Raw genomic sequence first — 21453 nt, 5'->3', positions numbered from 1 at the left:
TTAAACTTTAATCAATTATCCCAACTGTCTTCAAATTTCCATTTAATATCTCAATATTTCCTACGCTCTGTATTATACTAACTTCGTCAATTTTGATTCCGTAACATCTGACTTCACAGTCCATTCGATGATGTATATGACTATATAATTTGGAGCGCGTGTACAAGAAATTAACTTCTACCAATTTTTGTCTATTGCACTGCTAGGTAGCACGGAAAAACGGAAACGGGAAACGGAAACGATACGGACACGGAGAAACGAAATTTTTTCAAAATGAAGGACACGAAACGTGGGGGAAACGTGTAAATAACAAAAATATAGGGATATTTATAAAAATATTATCTAAATATTTATCATAATTAACAAAATAATTCATTTTAATATACTAAATATTTAAAATTTTATAAATATATAAAAAAATATAATATAATTCAACACAAATAAGTATATTTGATGTATTGTGGGCAATACGAATGTAAAATTTATGGGTAACTAGTTAGATTTTTTTATTTGTGGGTAATAATTTTAAATTTTTTACAAATTTTTAATTTTTATTATTTACGGAAACGGCCCGAAACGTTTCGTACGGGTGTCCAAGAGTTTCCGATTTCCAAAACGTTTCCGAAACGGGAAACGCAACTTTGTCGAAGTTTCCGTGCTTCTTAATTGCACTGCACCACTGCCTATCAACAAATGATACATTTATAGTAGCAAGACATTTCTGCAACTCAAGTTGGAAGAAAATTTTGTCCCACAATATACATAGTTTATTATCCAATACTTATATCATTTGAATTATAACTTGTCAATAATCTATTTTTTTCTTTTCAATTTAAGTTATAACATGTCATTAAGTAGTATATCTATACTATATATAAAAATACGGATGGGGGAAACAGGCAAATTTACTGAATAATCTTTTCAGTTTACTACTAAATAAAGGTTTTATAGTCATTAACTAATTAGTTATTTAATTAATATTATTGTAATTAAAGTCCTAATTAGAATAGGTAGCTAAATTATCTCCAATTTATTTTTTAGTATGTAAAAAATAACTAAATTGTCTCCAAATTAGTAGGAATGTCTATCTTTTAGTTTGATTGAATTATAAAATTAAAAATAATGTATTTGGTCAATATAGTATTATTTAAATTTCTATCTTATTATTTTTAAAGATATCATTAATTATTTAATTATGATTATTATAAAACCAAAAAAATAATAAATTCAGTATGAAAAAAAATTTAATAACCGAATATATTATATTTATTTTTATAAAAATTCTTAACTAATTTAATATTAATTATAAATAAAAAATTAATATAATTATAATAATTTACTAATATGTTCATTGACGAATTACGTTACGAGCCACGAGCGTAGCACGTAATGCGAAACTAGTATAATAAATAATACCCAATAATATTTCAACATATATAGTGATATTACTTTACATATTAATATAAAAAATATAATATTATCTCTCATCTTTCCTCTTTATTTCTCACCAAATAAATCATACTAATATTTTCTTTCATTTTTCTTCTTTCTTTCTCGCCAAATAATAATGCTTCTCTCTTATTTATTTTTTCTATCGCATACTCTAATCATAAAAAGTTTTAATTTAATTCCTTAAAAAACCTCTACCTTGTATTTTTTTTTTCGTTTATACCCTGACCTTGTAAAAACACCATTTGTACCCAATTTTGAGTTTTTATGTTTCATCTCTACCCAAAGCATTAAATTGTACTCTTTTCATTTGAAAAAAAGTTTAAAACAATCCTTCATTTTTAACTTATATACTAATTAGATATTAATATTATTAATAATATAAAAATACCATCTTTTTCAAAAAATAATAAAATAATAATAATTTTTTTAAATTTTTTTAAAAAATATTTCGAATTTTTTTTAAAATTTTTTAATTTTTTTTTAAAAATATTTCCGACAAAAAATTAAAAATAATAATAATTTTTTTAATTTTTTATTATTTTATCAAATTAAAAATAATTAATTAATTATTTGGATATATTTGATTATTTTTTAAATTTAAGGATTTATTTGTATATTTTAAAATAGAAAAAAGTATGTTTTAAACTCTTTTCCAAATGAAAAAAGTACAATTTAATATTTTTGGGTGGAGATGAAACATAAAAACCCAAAATTGGGTACAAATGGTGTTTTTACAAGGTCAGGGTATAAACGAAGAAAAAGTGTAAGGTGAGGATTTTTTAAGAAATTAAGTCTTATTTTTTCTATCGCATACTCTAATCATAAAAAGTTTTAATTGTCGTCGCCTCTGCACCAATTTTGTATCACCTTTGCACCCATTGTTCTCGTCGCTTCAACAGCTGACATCTCCTCCAATAATAGCACTATCGTAATATTACTATTCAAAAATGTAAATAAGTAATAAATAAAATTACGATAGTACCACTATTTTAATGACGTGTCATAATGTGATAGGCTAGTACACGGATGACGTGGTAGACTTAGTCTACTTAAAAATCTCTCTTATCTATGTACTATTAATTTGATATGTGCAATATGTGGACATCCATTTAATTAAGTATTAATTTAAATCATACTTTTAATTTCTTTTTTATGAATCATACTTTTAAATTAAGAACTATTTAAGAATATAAGCCTTTGTAAAATAAAAACAATAAGTAATAAATTGATAATTTGATGGGAACTAAATTAAATAAAAATGAACATTATGGTTTGTGGCTTTAACAGTCCCCTTACTTTTAAGGGGTTCCCATAAAAATATAAAAATTTACAGATAATCAAGAAATACAAAAAAATTTATCATTTGCATTGTGCAATTACCAACAATGATTTTTCATTTGCCGAACATGGATCACCTCCAAAGTATTTACTGGACACAGGAACCTTACACCTCCTCTGCCCCAGGCATGCCTGATAAGTTTTGCAACAAATCACAATCAAAACTCACTAATAAAAAGAGTTTATAAAGTTTGCAAAACGTTTCGAGAAATACTTAGTTTGAACTTATTTCACCATGTAAAATATAGAATTTGTTTTTTGATGAATAAAATATAGAACTTTTTATTAACACCATGATACAAAATGTAATTGAGCAAAAATAATCAATTACTAAATAATACATTAATTAAATATTAACTAAATTTAGTTATCAATGAATTATTAGTGAAGGTCAATCCGGTTTCAGAATTTGTAATTTAGAGTCAAATAATTCACTTTCAGCTATTTTGATCAATTAAGGACAAATACTCTCGATTGTTTTATCAATTAAGGATAATATTTTATATTTTTAGATTAATTAAATACAAATTAAAGGACATTTACTCTAAATTTATATGATTTGGTAGAATTTTTTATATTATGTAAGTAATGATGTGGGAAAGCATAATTACCTTTTGAAGAATGGATTTTGAAGAAGAAGAGTGACACATTCCAACACCAAAACTATCTCCACCACAGGTACCAAGTGGAGTGCCATAGCTTGCAAATAAAATGTTAGAAATTTTGGAATTTGAAGGGCAATTCAATTCAGCTGAAGCCTTCCTTCTATGCTGCAATTTCTTGTATGTATTGCTGCTTTTGTTCCATGAACTTAGCACAGGTGGCAGATGAGAGGCGCTGACGTGGCTGCATAGCTGTGAAATTGATGCGCTGTCCACTGATATTTCAAGAGGGTTCCCACCCAATTCTTCTAATACGACTAATAGATTGTCTTTGGGTTTCAGGAAAGATCCTGGCACATTGTACCTACGATCAACCAAAGTTTTTTAGATTTATTTATTTATTTCTTCTTCATATAAATTAAAATAAAAAAATCCTTAGTTAAATCAAATATATAATGAATTATATTACACACACATAAAAATTCTAAAATTCTAAAAAGATAAATGTTGAAATAAAAAGTGAAATGGTATTTTCTTTACAAAAATAAATTATAAATAGGATTAAATATAAATTAAATTACAAAATTTTAGCGTGATTTACAAATAAAATATAAAATTTACAATTTTATAAAAGTAATCATTAACTTTTATAATTTAGTATCCGGGCTATTTTTTATTTAAAAATAATGGTATATATATATCAAAATATATATTATTCTGACAGCCGGAGAAAATATATAGATCATGATTTTCCTTCTCTACAATTATTCTTTATAGTTATAGTTTCAAAAGTTTAAAATATTTTCAAAATTTTAAAAGAAAGACAATCATATGTGTATTTTATAAGTGATGTATGAAACTATTGACATATTCACTTTATTTTAACTAGAAAAATTGAATAATAAACTAATCCCTCTAGAGACTATAAAAATTTAAAAATGGACATCCAACCTATAAAATTTGGCCTCACTTGATTGGAGTAAGCTCATTAAGAAACTCTAATTTTCCGGAAAATTGCTTTTTTTTTATTTGGTTCATTTTTGTTAATTCACTTTTCAGAAAGTTGAGGGGTTGACTTCCCTTTAATTAGAGAAATGACTTTTCTAATAAAACGTAGGTAAGTTCTACTTTTTTAGTTAAATTAATTAAAATACAATTATATTTCTACATTTAATATTGATTTTATCTATATTAATTTTTTCAATAATTAATTTTTTAAAAATATACTTTTTTAAAATTATACATTTTTGAACCAAGTGAGCACATATTTTGTTGGAAAGGATTGGCAAATGAGAAAAGGAGAAAGAACTATTGATGTTGTAAGATTTTAACAAATTTATGAGCAATATAGATGGTCGATTACTTTCACATCAGTGAATTTTATAATTAAAAAGAGGTAATATTTTTGTGAAACAAAATAAAATTTTCTAATTGAGCAGTCATGTCATACCATAACTGTGAAGATCCATCTGGTGAACGATACGAAGGCCAATATCTTCCAATGCTTTGGCCATTAACCCAAGCTTCACCCTTTCCCATGGAACCAAGGTTTAAAGCCACTGGTGCATCTCCTACTGGACCGTCAAATAGTGTCTGTCACCCATGCATGATCAGTTAAACCCAATCACAACTTCCCTAATAGTAATTTAAATTTACTAATAATAATTCAAAATAATTAAATTGAATAGTACCTTATACCATATGAGTGGACTGTGAGAATTATTAGAAAGATTAGCCCACTGAATTTGAGTTGAACCTTGCTCTGAGAATATTTGTAACTTCTCTCCAATTAAACCCACCTGGATCAAAGTGTAGCGAGTATTAATATAAAGAGTTAATTGCCAAAAAAAATAAAATTATTTGAATATTTTATAATTACAATACGAACTTTAAAAGTTTGCAAAATCAATCGTAATATTTTTAGTAAATCAAAACACCGATATATTTTCCATTAAAATAAAGTTATGTGGCTCCGAAAAAGTTCATATTTTAATGTTCACATCGTTAATTTCAATGGAAAATAACTTGATGTTCAGATTTGTCAAAATATAAAAATTTGACAACCGAATGTATCAAATTTTTGATTTCATATATTATATAAACTCGCACTAAAATTCGTAATTTAATTTACAATTAAGCCGAATATAAAATTTAACTCAATAGCATCATTAAAATGATATGATTAGAATCTTGAAGAATACCTGATATCCCCATGAATAGTTGGTGAAATCCTTGTTACCCTGTTTTTCTTCAATCATCACCTTCCTTAATCCGGCTACCTTTTTTTCCATATATGCTCCTGAATCCTTTTAACAAATGTATTTTTTATTATTATCATCATCATCATCCAACGATGAAGGTCAGAAAAAAGAACTGCCAAAACAGAAAAATGAACCAAATAATATTTTTTTGAGTAAAGGGAACGGAACAACGAAACATAGAATTTGAGAAGTTTTGGTAATATATATTATGTGAATATTGTAAATGTAATCTTGATCGAGATAATACCGGCATTCCGACCATCACGCTAAGCAAGGAGACATTGTTAACTCCTTCATTCAAAAAAATTGTACTCTGGAGATTAAATTGTGGATTGCTGTGACTTCCCTGAGCATAACCTATAACAGAACAAAATAAGTTTTTCAACTTAATTTATAACCGGACACAATATACTAGAAACTCTTTTGGATTAGATACTTGAATGCTACCTATATTCTATCACATATTTCAAATTGATATCTAATTTTTAATTTAGATATCTTTAAGTACTTGAATTTAGACGACTGATGTGACATCATATTCTAAAAATATATTTCAATTATTATCATATCGGCTTAATTTAGTCGGAAAACATCATTATATTTTCACTTGAAATTAAAATATAGTGCCAAAACATAAAATTAATCCAAATATTTCACTTTCAAGAAGCATAATGTAGTGAACTATCAGAACACACCTACTTGTTGACTATTGACAAAGGCATGAAGAACATGGCCGAGAGACCTCACTTTTAGCTCTGCTTGGTTATCAGATGATTCTTGCGGAAATCTATAATTCAACATCACATGTTACATTTCAAAGAATACTTGAGAAACTCATTAGAATAATGAGATAAAGGTCATTCCAATTCCTAATTTACACTGCGTGATTAAATAGATTCAATTTGATCAATTAAGGTCAAATAGACTGAAAACTTTCTAAAATTGGATTAAATAAATTTAAATCAAAATGGAATAATAAAAAAAGTTTGGATCAATTTGATTTGAAATTATAAACTTATGGATCTATTTGATCTTAAAAGTTAGAATTGATTAAAATTTAGAATGTACAATTGAATAGTAAGCAGGAGCGTGTAAGAATTGACCGAAATCAAAAAACCGAACCACCAAATTTGGTTTTGTTTGATACTGTAACAAAAAATTAAATGTTTGGTTTGGTTTTGTTTTAACTATAAACATTTCCAGTTAGGTTTAATATAAACGGAAGAAAATATATCCGAACCAAACCGACCTAAAAATTTGACCGGTTAGGCTCAATTCAGTTTGAAAATTTACACTTTTTAAAAATTCAGTTCGGTTTGAAAAAAGTGAGAATTTTGGTTCGGTTTAAACTGAATGCACAAACTGTATGGGTATTGCAAATTTACCTGAAAGTATACCAGAGGTAATCTGAAGCATCTTTTGTAGTACTCATTTGCTCCAATATAGTTTCTGATCTTATGGTAGTGTCGTCAAAGTTAGGAATCGGTTCTTCGTATTGCTGCCACGATTCTGCTGCATCTAGCACCTTCTTTCTCACCATACGTCTTGTAGTGTATTGAGTACTTACCTGTTTCATTGCAAAAGTTTCAAGAATATTACCTTTATAAGTCATGACGGATTACAATTTCTTCCGGTTACTCAATTACAGAACTTTTATATAACGGCTACTGATATATACAATTTAACAATATGTTACATTTTAATAGCCTAACTTTTAGTTTTTAAACCGGAAAGTTACTATAGGAATTTAGACAAATCATCGCTTATGTCGCGAGGAAAAACTATGTGGTTATCCAACTTTGCCAAGTTGATCACGTTGCTACATGAGCAATTATTAGTCTTAATTCCTTGTTAATCTTTCGTTATTGTAAAAATGAAGGTTTAGTTATCAAAATGTAGCAAATACAAATTAAATGTCCGTAATTGATCTATGAAGGAAAGAAGGCGAGAGAGGAGAAAAGCGGCTAATAACTAGAAAAAGAAGGCAAAATAAAATAATTAAAAGGAAAAATATGGTAATGGAACGAATGATGACGGATGGTTAAGGGATAAGCCTCCTCTTGGTTCTGTCGCTAATATAAAATACGAGTTATATAAATGTATGAAAAGAAAATATTAATTACGAAAATTAAATAAAAGAAGTGAGGATTGCCTTTGCAGTATTGAAGGCAACGTTGATGCAATCAGGTAAAATGCTAATTGATTTTGCAGGCAAATCATATGAACTATTTCGAAATTGAACCGATGCTGAATTTGCAGTGTCATTGTTGACAAGAAAAGCAGAACATTCTCCTGATGCTGTATTAAACACATAGGCCTGCATAATCAATTATAAGTCAAATCATAATCTATATTCATAAACATTTAATTAAATTTTATTATTAATTTACTATTTTTGTTCTTACTTGTTGCTGTTGGCCTAATGAAATGGTAACTTGGCCTCCTGATAGTAAAGGAGTTGAACAGAGCTTAATTGCAGCGTGCATCTCCTTTAAATGACCATATTTAGGTTGGTTGATTAATCCTGAATTCAGAAGTAAAAAATCAATGATTAACAATATACTATTAATGGTCCAACAAATTCATAACCTTTTGCATTTCTGCAACTCCAATCAATATTTTTAATTTTTGGCATTTTAGCCTAATTTAAAATTTTAACATCAACTTTAGTCTAGTTTTACTAATTATTCAATTTGTAATGTGTCATTTGTATTTTCAAGACAATATGATCCTACAGAGCCACATCTTTGACCAAAATAATTAATAGTATATTTTTAAAATAAATTTATCGCAATTGATCTGTCAATTTTATGATTTGTGACAAATATATATAGTTTCAACTTAAACTTATTTCCAGGCACATAATTCTCATTTTAAATCCACATAACTCTTCATAAACTGTAATAAAAGTCAATTGTACAAAATAATCATTATATAAAATGAAAAATAAATCATCAACTATATATATATATATATATATATATATAAATCATGAAAATAAGTTTAAATTAAGAATCTTATAATATTCGTCACAAGTCACAAAATTGACGGATCAAATTGTCATAATTATTTTCTTAGGAAATGTTTATTATTCAAGACAAATATATAGATATTTAAAATTATTTTGCCTATTTCAGTGATGAATCAAATAAAGTTATATATTTATTTTTTTAAATTTTACTTTATGTTTATAATTTTTACACATACGACCTCTAAAAATTATATATTCAATACGAGTGACATGCAAATTGAGCAATTTCTAAAATCATACAAAAATTAATGTCAATCTTAAAACTAAGCTAAAATTTTAAGTTATATAAATTTGAAATTTTTCGGATTATTTTTATCCATTACTCCTAAAATTAAGTAATACGTACCATACTCATCCAGAGGTGCTTCATCGTAGTAACTTGTGGGAGTAAATGCAGAAGCCACTCTTCCAAAATTTGTTCCTCCATGATACTGCAAATTTTACACCATGGTTTTGCATTTTCATGAAAAAATGTAATGTGAAATTGATGAAGGAAATGTACAATACCATGTAATAATTTACAAAGCTTCCATTTCTTGCAGCTACAAATAGTGTAGCTTGAAATGCAATGTCCTCCGCTGATCTTGACCGTGGATTCTCCCCATTTATTACATATCTATCGCATAATGTACGTTATCTCAATTATGATCAACTAGCCAAATAGCTCAAAGAAAAAATATACAAAGAAAATCAAATGATTGACAAGTCAGCCTATCAAAAAAATTTATGTTTTAAAAATTATTTACCAAACAACTAACTAAGTTTATCAATTAGAAACCACTTAAAAAAGAGCTAACACATAATTTGATCTTATCTTTTTATATATATATATATAAAGAGATAAATAAATAATACATATACTGTTTTATATTACCATCTAATATGAAATGACGAATCGGCCTATGTCCTAATATGTAAACTACATAAAATTTACATTATATTATTGCAATTTAATATAAATTATATTGACAATTGATATGATATTTTATGTAAAGAACAGAGATATATACTTATATCCATATAGATTCTATCAACAATGTAATATGTGTATATAGCTAATTCTAGCTGCCGATTTATTATTTTTGGTAAATTTCCCCAGATGATATGGTAGATAAATAATGCAAAAACATTATCAGACAATTAAATGGAATAATAAATGTAGTAATATCTTTTTTTTTCATATATGTATTTACAGATATTACCGGGTAGTCCAATTCTCAGTCCAAATTGCAGGCTTATCTGGAGAGTTCGGCCCAACAAATGTTTCTCCACATCTCATCCCATTGCATGAATTTATCTGAAAAATACTTCTCGTTTTTGTTTCAGTTAGGCCCCAACTTACATCTTTGTTCATATCATCCAAAATAACGTGAACATTTGTTATAAAGATTAGATTGAATTGATGTGGATTCATTTCGAAATTATGTGAAATTTAACTAAAATAAAAGTCTAAATCTTCTCGTAAGGACAAGTCTATAGTGGATTCAGATTCTTATTAGACATAATAGTAAATTAAATGTTAAACTCAATGCAAAATAGACGAATATGAATGAATCAAATCAGTACTCGACCTATTGAACATGTCCAAATGTGAGGCATAATAACTAGACATGTTCCATGCCCGTCTGCCTTGGATAGGCCCGCACAAATTCGGTTTGACCCGTATAAATAGTATGTTCGGGCAAGGCTAGGATAATAAATTTAAAACCCAAACTGGAACTTGCATTTAAAAAGGTCGAGCCCGTCCAATCCCGGCCTGATCCTGTCCAAACCCAACCCACGAACAGTTCTAGGCATAACCAATACATTGATATAGAAGTGGATTTGATAGAGAGAGAAAAAGAAACTAACCACAGGATCAGGAGCATCATCTTGCTTGCACATAACCCATGGCACGCCTGTGTTAAGTCCAACTGCCATTTGTGCAGCCCATTTCACATAAATTGGTCCTTTTTCATGATATGCTTCTTCCACAGTTCCATACTCATTCTCAATCTACTCATATTCATGTGCATATATTTATTTATATCGGAATTCGGAACCATTTTTGGATAAAATACATAATGACTTATTGATTGACAAATATATACAGTTAAGTCCAAATCGGAACCTGTGATAGTATGATTGGACCTCCTTGTGAAGCATATAAGCTCTCTGATTGCATCATTGTTACTATCTTTGTAGTAAATTTTTGCATCTCAACCTATAATTATTTAACCATGATTTTGAAATATTATTACAGCATTAATAATCAAGTCCACAACTTTTTTTTTTTTTTTGTAGATGATTTTCAATTTTACATTCGGAAATTGCTGTTATTTAGACCATGATTTTATGGACTACATTCAGTAGAATACCTTGAAAGGTTCATTGTCCGATCGATAAACCATGCCTGGGATATCATGCAGCCAGAATGGCAGCCCTCTGTACAAGAAAAAAAAACTCAAAATAAATGTACGATAATATTTGAATTCCTTTTCTCTTGAAATGAATTTTGTTATCTTATATACACATTTGTGATTAACGAGACATATGGCCATGATTGTGGGAGAAATTTAACCCATGACCTTAACGCAATACTACTTATCGCTTATATTATTTAAGTTATAACCCATATCAAATAGGTCGTTGGTATGAAAATTCTTTATTTAAATTAGGGACTAATTTATAAAAATACACGCAAAATATTATTTTATATCAACAGTCTTGACTATTTTATCAAATGTATTTTTAAAAATTACTTTGTCCGTCAATTTTGCAAATTGGGTCGATTTAAACATATTTTTGAGGACATAGCCCTCACTTTAAATTGTAATGATTTGAAGATGGCAAAATTTCCTAAAAAAAAGAAAAGATGACAATGGTGGAAATTGATTTACCCGTAGGACCATTCACCCTGAACAAAAGGTCCAATTCGAAGGCAGACATAGAGGCCTTGTGCTTCAACTTCCTTAACAAATCTTATTATATCACGTCTTCCACTGAAATCATACTGCAATTTTTATTTCATTTAATTTCCCATAACGGATGAAAGTTTGAGATAAAAATAGAAAATATGTAATGAATCACCTGTCCAGGTTGTGGCTCATGGAGGTTCCAGAACACGTAAGTCTCTATCACATCTACCCCTCCATTCTTAGCTTTGGCTATCAGAGACTGCCACATCTGTCCATTTTTTTCATTCATTTATTAACAAAGGGACATTTAAAATAAAATAAAATAAAATAAAAGAGCGCTTGTGAGAAGAATCGAACCCACGATTTAGTACTTAGCTGTCCAATTTTATATCATTTGAGTTGTAGTTCATTGATAACGAAAAAACATCTATATAAAGTGTAATATATTTTAAGTTATAATTGTATAAATTGGCGGGGTTAGAATTCGAATTTAGGAGCGAGAAAGTAATACAATAGAATATATAGTACATTTAGTAAAGACACCAAATTCAAGTTAATACAATTATTATATAGTTATATAAATAAAATAATTATTATAAAAAGTTCCTACTCAGATGATGTTTGATTTTGGTAGAGAAAATGAACAAAAAAAAAGAAGAACTAACGACCAGAGACTAATTGAAGAATTTAGAAAATAAAGGAATAAAGAGTTGAGATTTAAAAATTCAGGGATTTAAGTGTTTTTACAGTTCGAGAATTACAAGCTTGAAAGAAAACGGGTCTCTTGTATGTTTACTCAACAATAGGGGTGAGTTTTTGGTCGGTTCGGTCAAAAACAAATTGGCGATCCCCAAGTCAAATTAATCGATCGATCGACCGAATAGTTTAAACCAAATCGATCGAAAATTTTAATTAAAACCGAACCGATTTAATAGAGAAAGGAAAAAAAGTTGAGAGTTGAACCGATCAAATAGATTGGTAATTCGGGTTCTGGTCCAGTTAAAAACGGTAAAAACACAAGAATTTTTTTAAAGAAATTCATTTTTTTGGTTTATTCAGTCGATTTGATTAATTTGGATAATCTAAATTTCAAACTGATAATTAAAAATTAATTTTTTATATCAAAACCAAGCCTAACTGACTGAAAGTCATCGGCTCGATCATCTGGTTTTCACCCCACCCCTACTCAAAAATCCCATATTCTTCTGTTTTAAGCAACAAAATATACCCAAAACTTTTTGACCCAGGCATATGGATTTTTTTACAAAATATAGGGACTGGATGACATATTGTTGTTTGCTCCCTATAACTTTTTAGGTGTAATGGTGACATCTTTTTGACTTTTTTAAAAAATATATTCAAATCTTTTAAAAGTTGTAAATCTATTCAAATTTGACAATTTCATTATAAATCTATCCATTTTACCAAAACTGATTTCATTATGCCTCAAATAGCAATTGAATATGTAAAATTTTTTCAAAATAAAAAAAAATTGTCAATTGAGATCTCACATGATCCGGATAAATTAATTTAAAAAGATATCATATTGGCTTATTGAATAGATTTTCAAAAAATTAGTCAAATTGGAATAAATTTATAATTTTTAAAAGATTTTAATATATTTTTTAAAAATTTAAAAAGTCAATATTATTAACCCAATTTTTTTAATAAAAACTTTGTTTCATTAAAACAAAGTTTTGGCTGCTGCTGCACACAACAACAGAGCAGGGGGGCTTGCTTGGGGCGGCCTAGCCACTTGGCTACCCCCTAGAGACTTGATTGTCGGAGGGGTAGGGTGTGGCCTCCTGGGCTCAACCCCCTGACTTTACCCCCTGTGTATAAAGACATGTAAAATAAAAAGTTTAATGTTAGCAAAACAATTTTATTCAGATAGACAAAATTTTAATATTAAATTGATGGAGTATAAATGATTTTTGTTTGAGTAATGCTATATAATCCTCCTTTTTAACCCACCTTCTTTAACCCACCTGACGTGGCAACGAACTAGTGGATGCATTAAAAGTTATTTTTTGAGATATACATTTTTGGAGGGGAATTGGACGAATTAAATGCTGCCACGTAAGGAGGGATAAAGAAGGAGGTACAAAATGGTGGATTAAATAACATTTTCCTTTTTGTTTAACATAACAAGTCTGCAGATTGATGGAGTTGCATGGGAGTGAGCAAGAAATATAACACATGATCCGATGTAGGAAGAAGAAGTTCAATTTTTGTTTACTTATTTCTGAAGCAAGAATAGTCAATTAATTGACAAGTTGATCATTAATTGAGCATCTCTAATTTTTTACTACTCCGATGAATTAAGGAGCATAACTTTTTAAGAGAAATTTTACTATACAACTTAAACATTTAAATTTGAATATTTGAGGTTTGAATTTTTATCGTTGTAATCACTGATATGAATATTTAACATTTGATAGTATTTTTTTTTTCCAAGTATGTTGAAAGTAGAGTGTGTATTCGATTCAAAGTGAACTAAAATTTTCTTTTTTTTTCTAATTGAATCGAATTTAAGTTTGTGAGAAAGGATTTGTTTTTGAATTTCACCAAATCAAACTAGTTGGTTCTCTATTGGTTTTAGCTTAGTTTGGTTTATATTAAACCCAAATTAATTTTTATTTGGTCAAAACCAAACCGAACATCCGAATTGTTATGACAATATCAAACCAAAACATTTTTTTACAAGATTTAATTTGTATAATTAGTTTATAAATAATTAAGGTTTTTTATTTTTAAATTTTATAGAATTATATATATTTTATGGTAAATAACTTATAGTCTAGATTTATTTGTAAACAAATTAAAAATCCAAAATATTATTGATCAAATGTAAATGTTTTTTTTTCAAACTTTGAAGTTGCATACATATGTATATATATACATATAGGTGAGACGACCAACAAATTATTTTCATTAGTTTCTAATTAATTTGTGCAAATTACTCATTTAGCTTTTATTTTTAATTTTTTATTATAAAATTATTATCAATAAAACTATATTCTCACGATTTTCCAATTTATATGGGTTTATAATTATTATAAATTCTGATGAGTTACATCATTATCATAAATTTATAAACTTTTATAAGTTATTAATTAATTTATTTAATTAATAAGAGTTATGATAAATGAAGAATTCTCTTAAATTGTCAATTAAATAAAAGATTAATTATTATTACCTTCGGTTTATATCCAATCTACAATTTCCCTTCTCAGTTTTTAAAAAAATTACTATCATCCCTTTTACTTTTATATTTTACATAATTGAAATCTCTTTATAAAAGGAGGTTGTAGTTGAACAAAACTATAACGTGAAGAGTGAAATAGTAAATTTTTAAAAATGTCAAAAGGAAGGAGTTTGAATCTAAACTCACGAGATAATAGTAATTAATCCTTAAATAAGCTATTTATATATTTTCTTATAATGTTTGAGCTAGTATTTTTTAGAACTATTAATCATTCTCACGAGTCTTTAATTTGTACTATAAACAAAGGAGTGTTTATACATGCATTAACAAGCCAATGAGAATTTGCGATAGTGATTTTTTTATCTATTATTTAATTTTTTTATTATTAATTTTTTTACATGACTAACGCATCATTAGTTTGTTGCACGAATGATATGGCACAACAGTAATTTATACTATAAACAAAGGAGTGTTTATCCATGCATTAACAAGTCAATGGGAATTTGCGATAGTGATTTTTTTATCTATTACTTAATTTTTTTATTATTAATTTTTTTACATAATTAACGCATCATTAGTTTGTTGCACGAATAAAATGGCACAACGGTAATTTGTACTATAAACAAAGGAGTGTTTATCCATGCATTAACAAGCCAATGGGAATTTGCGATAGTGATTTTTTTATCTATTATTTAATTTTTTTATTATTAATTTTTTTACATGACTAACGCATCATTAGTTTGTTGCACGAATGACATGGCACAACGGTTGCGTGTAATAATTTTTCATAAACAAAGTAAGAACATAAAATTTGTAGTTAACTGTTAACAGTTGGATTCACATTGTCTATGAACTTCGTTCGACAAAGATGTATATAGCGTAATAACATTGTTATTGCCAATAAATACAAGAAGAAAGTTAAAGAAATATGTAAGTTTAATTTGTGAAAATGTCGAGGAGTATAAATTAATAAGTATATTTGGGAGCTAACTGTAAAAGAAATTATATTAAAGTATGCTTTGGATTTATTAATCTCTTGTTGAGATCCCAAAAGCAGTTGGTAACATCAAAAAACATATACTCCCTCCGTCCCGTTTAAGAAGAGACATATCTCAATTTTTTTTGTCCCACTTAAAAAGGTCAATTCATGATTTTTGTGTTATTTTATAAGGAATTCTCTCTTATACCCTCATTTTCTCTTTCTATAATTAAAGCTAATACTCTACACACAAATTATAAGACAATAATTAATAGGGGTAAAATAAGAAAAGTCAAAAGTAATTTTTTTTTTTAATATATGTGCATAAGGGCTATGTCCCTTCTTAAGTGGGACGGAGGGAGTAGTAGTAATATAAATTCAGCTGTATTATAATGAGTGATCCATTTTAGACAATGCTTCAAACTTATACATGTCAAAAATAAAATAAAATTATTTTAAGTTTATTTTTTTTTATTATTCGTTACTACTAATATACGAACTCAACTGCTTGTCCTATAAAATCATTAATTAAATTAAAACTTAAGAAACCTGTGAAAAATACTAATAATTTTTTTAAGTTGAATTTTCCTATGAGTCGGAAAATACAAAAAAAATAACGCTAGATGAAACATCCTATGAGTCGGAAAATTTTAAAAAAAATGAATAGAATTTTTAATCTTATCTAGATCGGATCTATTTATTATTTGATTCTGACCCAACTGGTTAAATATTAAACAAATTTACTTATCTTTTTCTAAATGATTGGTTTCATGAATACATAAGGACCTCATGCAAAAACTTTCCGGAATTAACTCGACTCATTCAATAACACATAAATATTAAATTTTAGTCATCACTCAATTAATTAAAAACTATTATTTCAATAAAATGTGCATTCATACAAATGGATTTTCATTCCAAATTATAATATTGATTTGAAAAAACAGTAACAGATAGTATATTTTTTCCTTACTTTTGACCTAAAACATGCATTTTAATTTTCTTTCATAGCCATCGCTATAAAATTATGATGTTTAATTGTACAGTTGATTTTTACGTGAAATGCATAATATTACCAATACGCAATGTCCTATAAATGCAATAAGAATGAATAATAATAATACCTCAGGAGTGCTTCTTGGATAGTGAATAGAACCAGAAAACAGAAGCTTTCGCTGTCCGTCGATAATCAAAGATCGTCCGTCGTACGTTACATCTCCACCGTCCACCGCAACTATCACCACCACCACCACCAAAAACATGAACTTTATCACCATGCTTATAAGCTATATAAAAATCTCTCTCTCTCTCTCTCTATGCCCTAATCAGAGACTGATCATGAAATGTATGCTTTCTCTCTCAAGCCACTAAATACAAAATGGTATCAGTATAAAAATGGAAATTGGGGAGTTAATTAGATTTGAATACCAAGTAGGAGATTCTGTACATTTTATATTGGTGGATACTTTATTTGATATGCTGACACTGTAAATCAAATTTAATTACCAAATATTTTAGATAGCTGTAATAAGATCGAGTAAGATAAGAGTGAGAAGTGGAGTAAGAGCCGGCAGAGAAAAGGGTCTACTGTGTTGCACCGCTCATTATATATTTGCATAGAATTTAACGTACACAAATGGATATATAAAATTTAATTTAACTGAATTTATTGAACAAACCGGAAAGAAATATTGTTGTTTGCTATATTCGGTTTTAGATATTTTTAAATAGAATGAAAAAAATAGGATATTAAACTCCCTGGGTCACTAGACTTACCTCGAATTACATAATGATCACTAAACTTCATTTTGTTACAAAATGGTCACTGAACTATACCTTTTATTACAAAGGGGTGTCACTCATATAAAACGCAACGTTTTTGCTTACATGGCAAGCTATAATTATAAAAATGTACATAGTTCAGTGACCTTTTTGCAATAAAAAGTATAACTCAATGACTTTTTTGTAATTCATGAAAATTTTAGTATTCTTTTCGTAACAACTTAAGCATGAAAACGATGCGTTTTATATGGGTGACACCCCTTTGTAATAAAAGGTATAGTTCAGTGACCATTTTGTAACAAAATGAAGTTTAGTGATCATTATGTAATTTGAGGTAACCCTAGTGACCCAGGGAGTTTAATATCCGAAAAAAATAAGTAGAAACTATATTATTAAAGGCTTAATTCCTTAAAGAATCCTCACCTTACACTTTTTTTTCGTTTATACCCCGACTTTGTAAAAATACCATTTGTACCCAATTTTGAGTTTTTATGTTTCATCTCTACCCAAAAACATTAAATTGTACTTTTTTTATTTGGAAAAGAGTTTAAAACATATTTTTTTCTATTTTAAAAAATACAAATAGATCCTTAAACTTAAAAAATAATCAAATACATCCAAATAATTAATTAATTTTTTAATTTTATAAAATAATAAAAAATTAAAAAAAAATTATTATTATTTTTAATTTTTTGTGGAAATATTTAAAAAAATTAAAAAAATTAAAAAAAATCGGAAATATTTTTTAAAAAAATTATTATTATTTTTAATTTTTTGAAGAAGATGGTATTTTTGTACTTTTAATAACATTAATATCTAATTAGTATATAAGTTAAAAATGAAGGATTGTTTTAAACTCTTTTTCAAATGAAAAGAGTACAATTTAATGCTTTTGGGTAGAGATAAAAAATAAAAACTCAAAATTGGGTACAAATGATGTTTTTACAAGGTCAGGGTATAAACGAAAAAAATACAAGGTGGGTGTTTTTTTAAGGAATTAAGCCATTATTAAACTAGTAATACAAGTATTTTTTTTATCATACCAATCAAATGAAATGAATCAACGAACTGTAACTCAAATGATATAAGTGTTGGATAGCAAACTGTCAATTCACAATTGTTCTCTTCTCTCTAATTAAAAAAAAAATAAATGAAATGAAATAAAAATAGATGGAACCAAATTTAATTTCAGTTAATTTTTTTTTTCATTTTGCACACGAGGACCGATACATGCAATATGTTAAATTATTTTTAAAAACAGGTAAATAACTATGAAAGAGTAGTTAGATGAATCATGCTTTACTTATGGCACAAGAAAAGGCCAGCTCACGTCCAACGCAATATATACATTTTCTAGGGCACATATATGATCAGAAACTTGACCGTTCTTTAATTTTGACATCATGAGATTCAACTGATCATGATGATCTTTCTTTGCTTATATACCAATCACTCTACTTAAATTTATATGAGTCAAGTCCATCTATCACTCTACTTCAATTTATTATTTCCTTAATATAATATTCTTGCTGCAGTATATGAACACAAATACTGTTTTAAGTATTATAGTGATTTTTAAACTCTTAGTCCAGTCTTTGTTTGTTTTGTACTCGTATATCACCTACATATCAAATTTATAATAAAATGACATGAAGGACCGGAAGAGTTCATATAGAATCCACTATTTGATACCGTCTTTACGTTTATTCACATGCTTCCTCAGTTGAATCGGCTAGTAGTAACATTTATATGAGATGCACCATCCACCTAGTGGTCCACCTAATTTGGTATATCAAATATTTTTAATTAAATATAAAGGTTTTGCTAGCATTTATATGTATATTTTGACTGCTAACATAACATCTACATTATGTAATTACAGATTTTACTTTAATTCTAATCCAATAAATTGTCATACTTTTACTTTATTAATAGGTAAATTATCTTACTCTACTCGAATATATATTTAATAAAAGTTATAGCCAGACCTAACCACTAAGAGCTCATATAGTGTGGAACCACAAAGACACATACAGTCAACCCTCTGATAATTAATACACATTATGGATCAAAAATTTATTATTTATTAGAATTATTAATTTATTGAATTTGTATAAAAAAAATTATAAAAAATATTTTAAATTATCTACATTAATAGACCTAATATTAATATTATATTATAAAAAAAACTAACTAAATACACTTTACAATCACTCAATTTAAAAGAAATAATTTTATATTCAATAAAAAATATATCAATTGATATCAAATCAAAAAATAATTATTAAAAAGTTGTATTCATAAAGTAAAATAATTTTTAATATTTTTTATACTAGAGATACTTTACTTACTTTAATTTATTTATTTAATAACTTCTTTTAAAATTTCTCAAAAGAATAAGAAAGACATAATTTGATGGTATTTTAACTTCCACTTTATGAATTAAGGTTAGTATTGTCTCAAATAAATCATCAATTGTTATATATTTCTTTAAAAAAATCTCTCTAATAATTAATATTTATGTAGAATATATTTTAAATTTTATTAATTATTAAATAATAGAATTATTAATTATCCGACGTGGAACGAAGTTGGTTCTCTCAATTTTCTATTAATTATTAGAATTATTAATTTATAGAATATTAACTATTAGAGGGTCGACTGTAAATATATAGAGATAATTATTTAAGAAGCAGATTTATAATAACAAAACGACTACCCTCTTAAGTAACATTATAATTAATAAATTAGACACATGCAGTTTTGTGCACTTCAAATTAAGCATATTGTACAGATTTATCAAGAACAATTTCAATTACAAGAAAGACAACTCCGTCTTCCTCTAGCTCTGTCTGCCATGCCATGGAAGACGGAGGAAGACGAAGGTCTGGTGTCCTTCATAGAAGACGAATCAGATCCAGTTTGAGAGTTTGAGGATAGTAGCGGGTCGGAGGAGGGCGGCAGCGGAGGCGTGACAAATGTCGGTTTTTAGTTTATTTAATTTTTAATAAAAATATAAAATTAATTATATATCCAATTAATTTTTCACTTAGTACTTATTAGAATTTTTTTTAAAGATAAAGGACTTGTTTGTATTTTTTTCAAATAGAAAAAAATATAATATTACCCTTATATTTAGTTATTTTGAATGGTTTCCTCCTTAGAGAAACAAAATCGTCCAAAATTTTCAATTTAGAGTACAATTGAAAGTCGAAAATGCAAATTAGAGTAAAACTGGCAATTTTACAAAGTCAGTGTGCTATTGAAAAAGGTTTAAAGGTCAATGGTTTTTGAGACATTTTGCCTATTATTAAAGGTGAATCACATGAAGACCACTGTGATGTGCTAGCTGTCTTTAAAGAAAATTCAAAATTTTCATGCAGTGATATTTGTCTGGATCGACTCTACAATCAGCTCAAGTGAGTGCGAATATGTTTTCTGGATTGGGCCAGTTCAACAGCCGGTTCTACCCAATGAACTGGCTATAGGATGGTTAAGAGTAAGACAACATCAAAAAAAAAAATCCAATTTTTTTTGCAGGTTCAAGTTGTTCATATTATATAATTGATTTTCTAACTACAGCAGGGTTGATAGAAAAGTTGTAATTATGTGCAACAATTATTATTACAAAATAATTGGTATTGATTCAGTCAAAGGTGTATAATGAGAGAGTTCAAATATCTAACGACATTCGACATGGTCATGAAATGTATAAGAACTCGTCTCCAGTGGCGGAACCAGAATTTATTTTCAGCCCGGACTAATTAATATGTAAAAGATAAATAGTTTTAACGTAAATGTGCACATATTTCTAATTTAAAATCATTTCAATATAAAATATTTCACTCCTCCAATTAGAATAAAAAAATAAAAATATTCAAATTCGTGATTTTAGATAAAGAG

General features: G+C 27.4%; 1 protein-coding gene across 1 annotated transcript; it reads right to left on the bottom strand.

Moving 5' to 3' along the window:
* Window positions 1-2673: 2673 nt before the first annotated feature.
* On the bottom strand, window positions 2674-17315 carry LOC126676871 (beta-galactosidase 16-like). Its single transcript, XM_050371195.2, has 19 exons — window positions 16893-17315; window positions 11754-11849; window positions 11564-11676; window positions 11042-11108; window positions 10795-10887; window positions 10536-10679; window positions 9887-9981; window positions 9192-9300; window positions 9031-9115; window positions 8059-8177; window positions 7806-7970; window positions 7039-7220; window positions 6349-6440; window positions 5901-6010; window positions 5594-5698; window positions 5084-5191; window positions 4843-4985; window positions 3402-3756; window positions 2674-2922 (listed from the first exon to the last, which is right to left on the bottom strand). Exons 1-19 carry the CDS (start codon window positions 17043-17045, stop codon window positions 2812-2814), a joined length of 2445 nt encoding a protein of 814 aa, XP_050227152.1. The 5' UTR covers window positions 17046-17315; the 3' UTR covers window positions 2674-2811.
* Between the last annotated feature and the right edge of the window lie 4138 nt (window positions 17316-21453).

Source organism: Mercurialis annua, linkage group LG1-X (assembly GCF_937616625.2).
Source record: "Mercurialis annua linkage group LG1-X, ddMerAnnu1.2, whole genome shotgun sequence".
Lineage (NCBI taxonomy): Eukaryota > Viridiplantae > Streptophyta > Magnoliopsida > Malpighiales > Euphorbiaceae > Mercurialis > Mercurialis annua.
The sequence above is the reverse complement of the archived record's forward strand: the minus strand, read 5'-3'. Positions and strand labels throughout refer to the sequence as shown.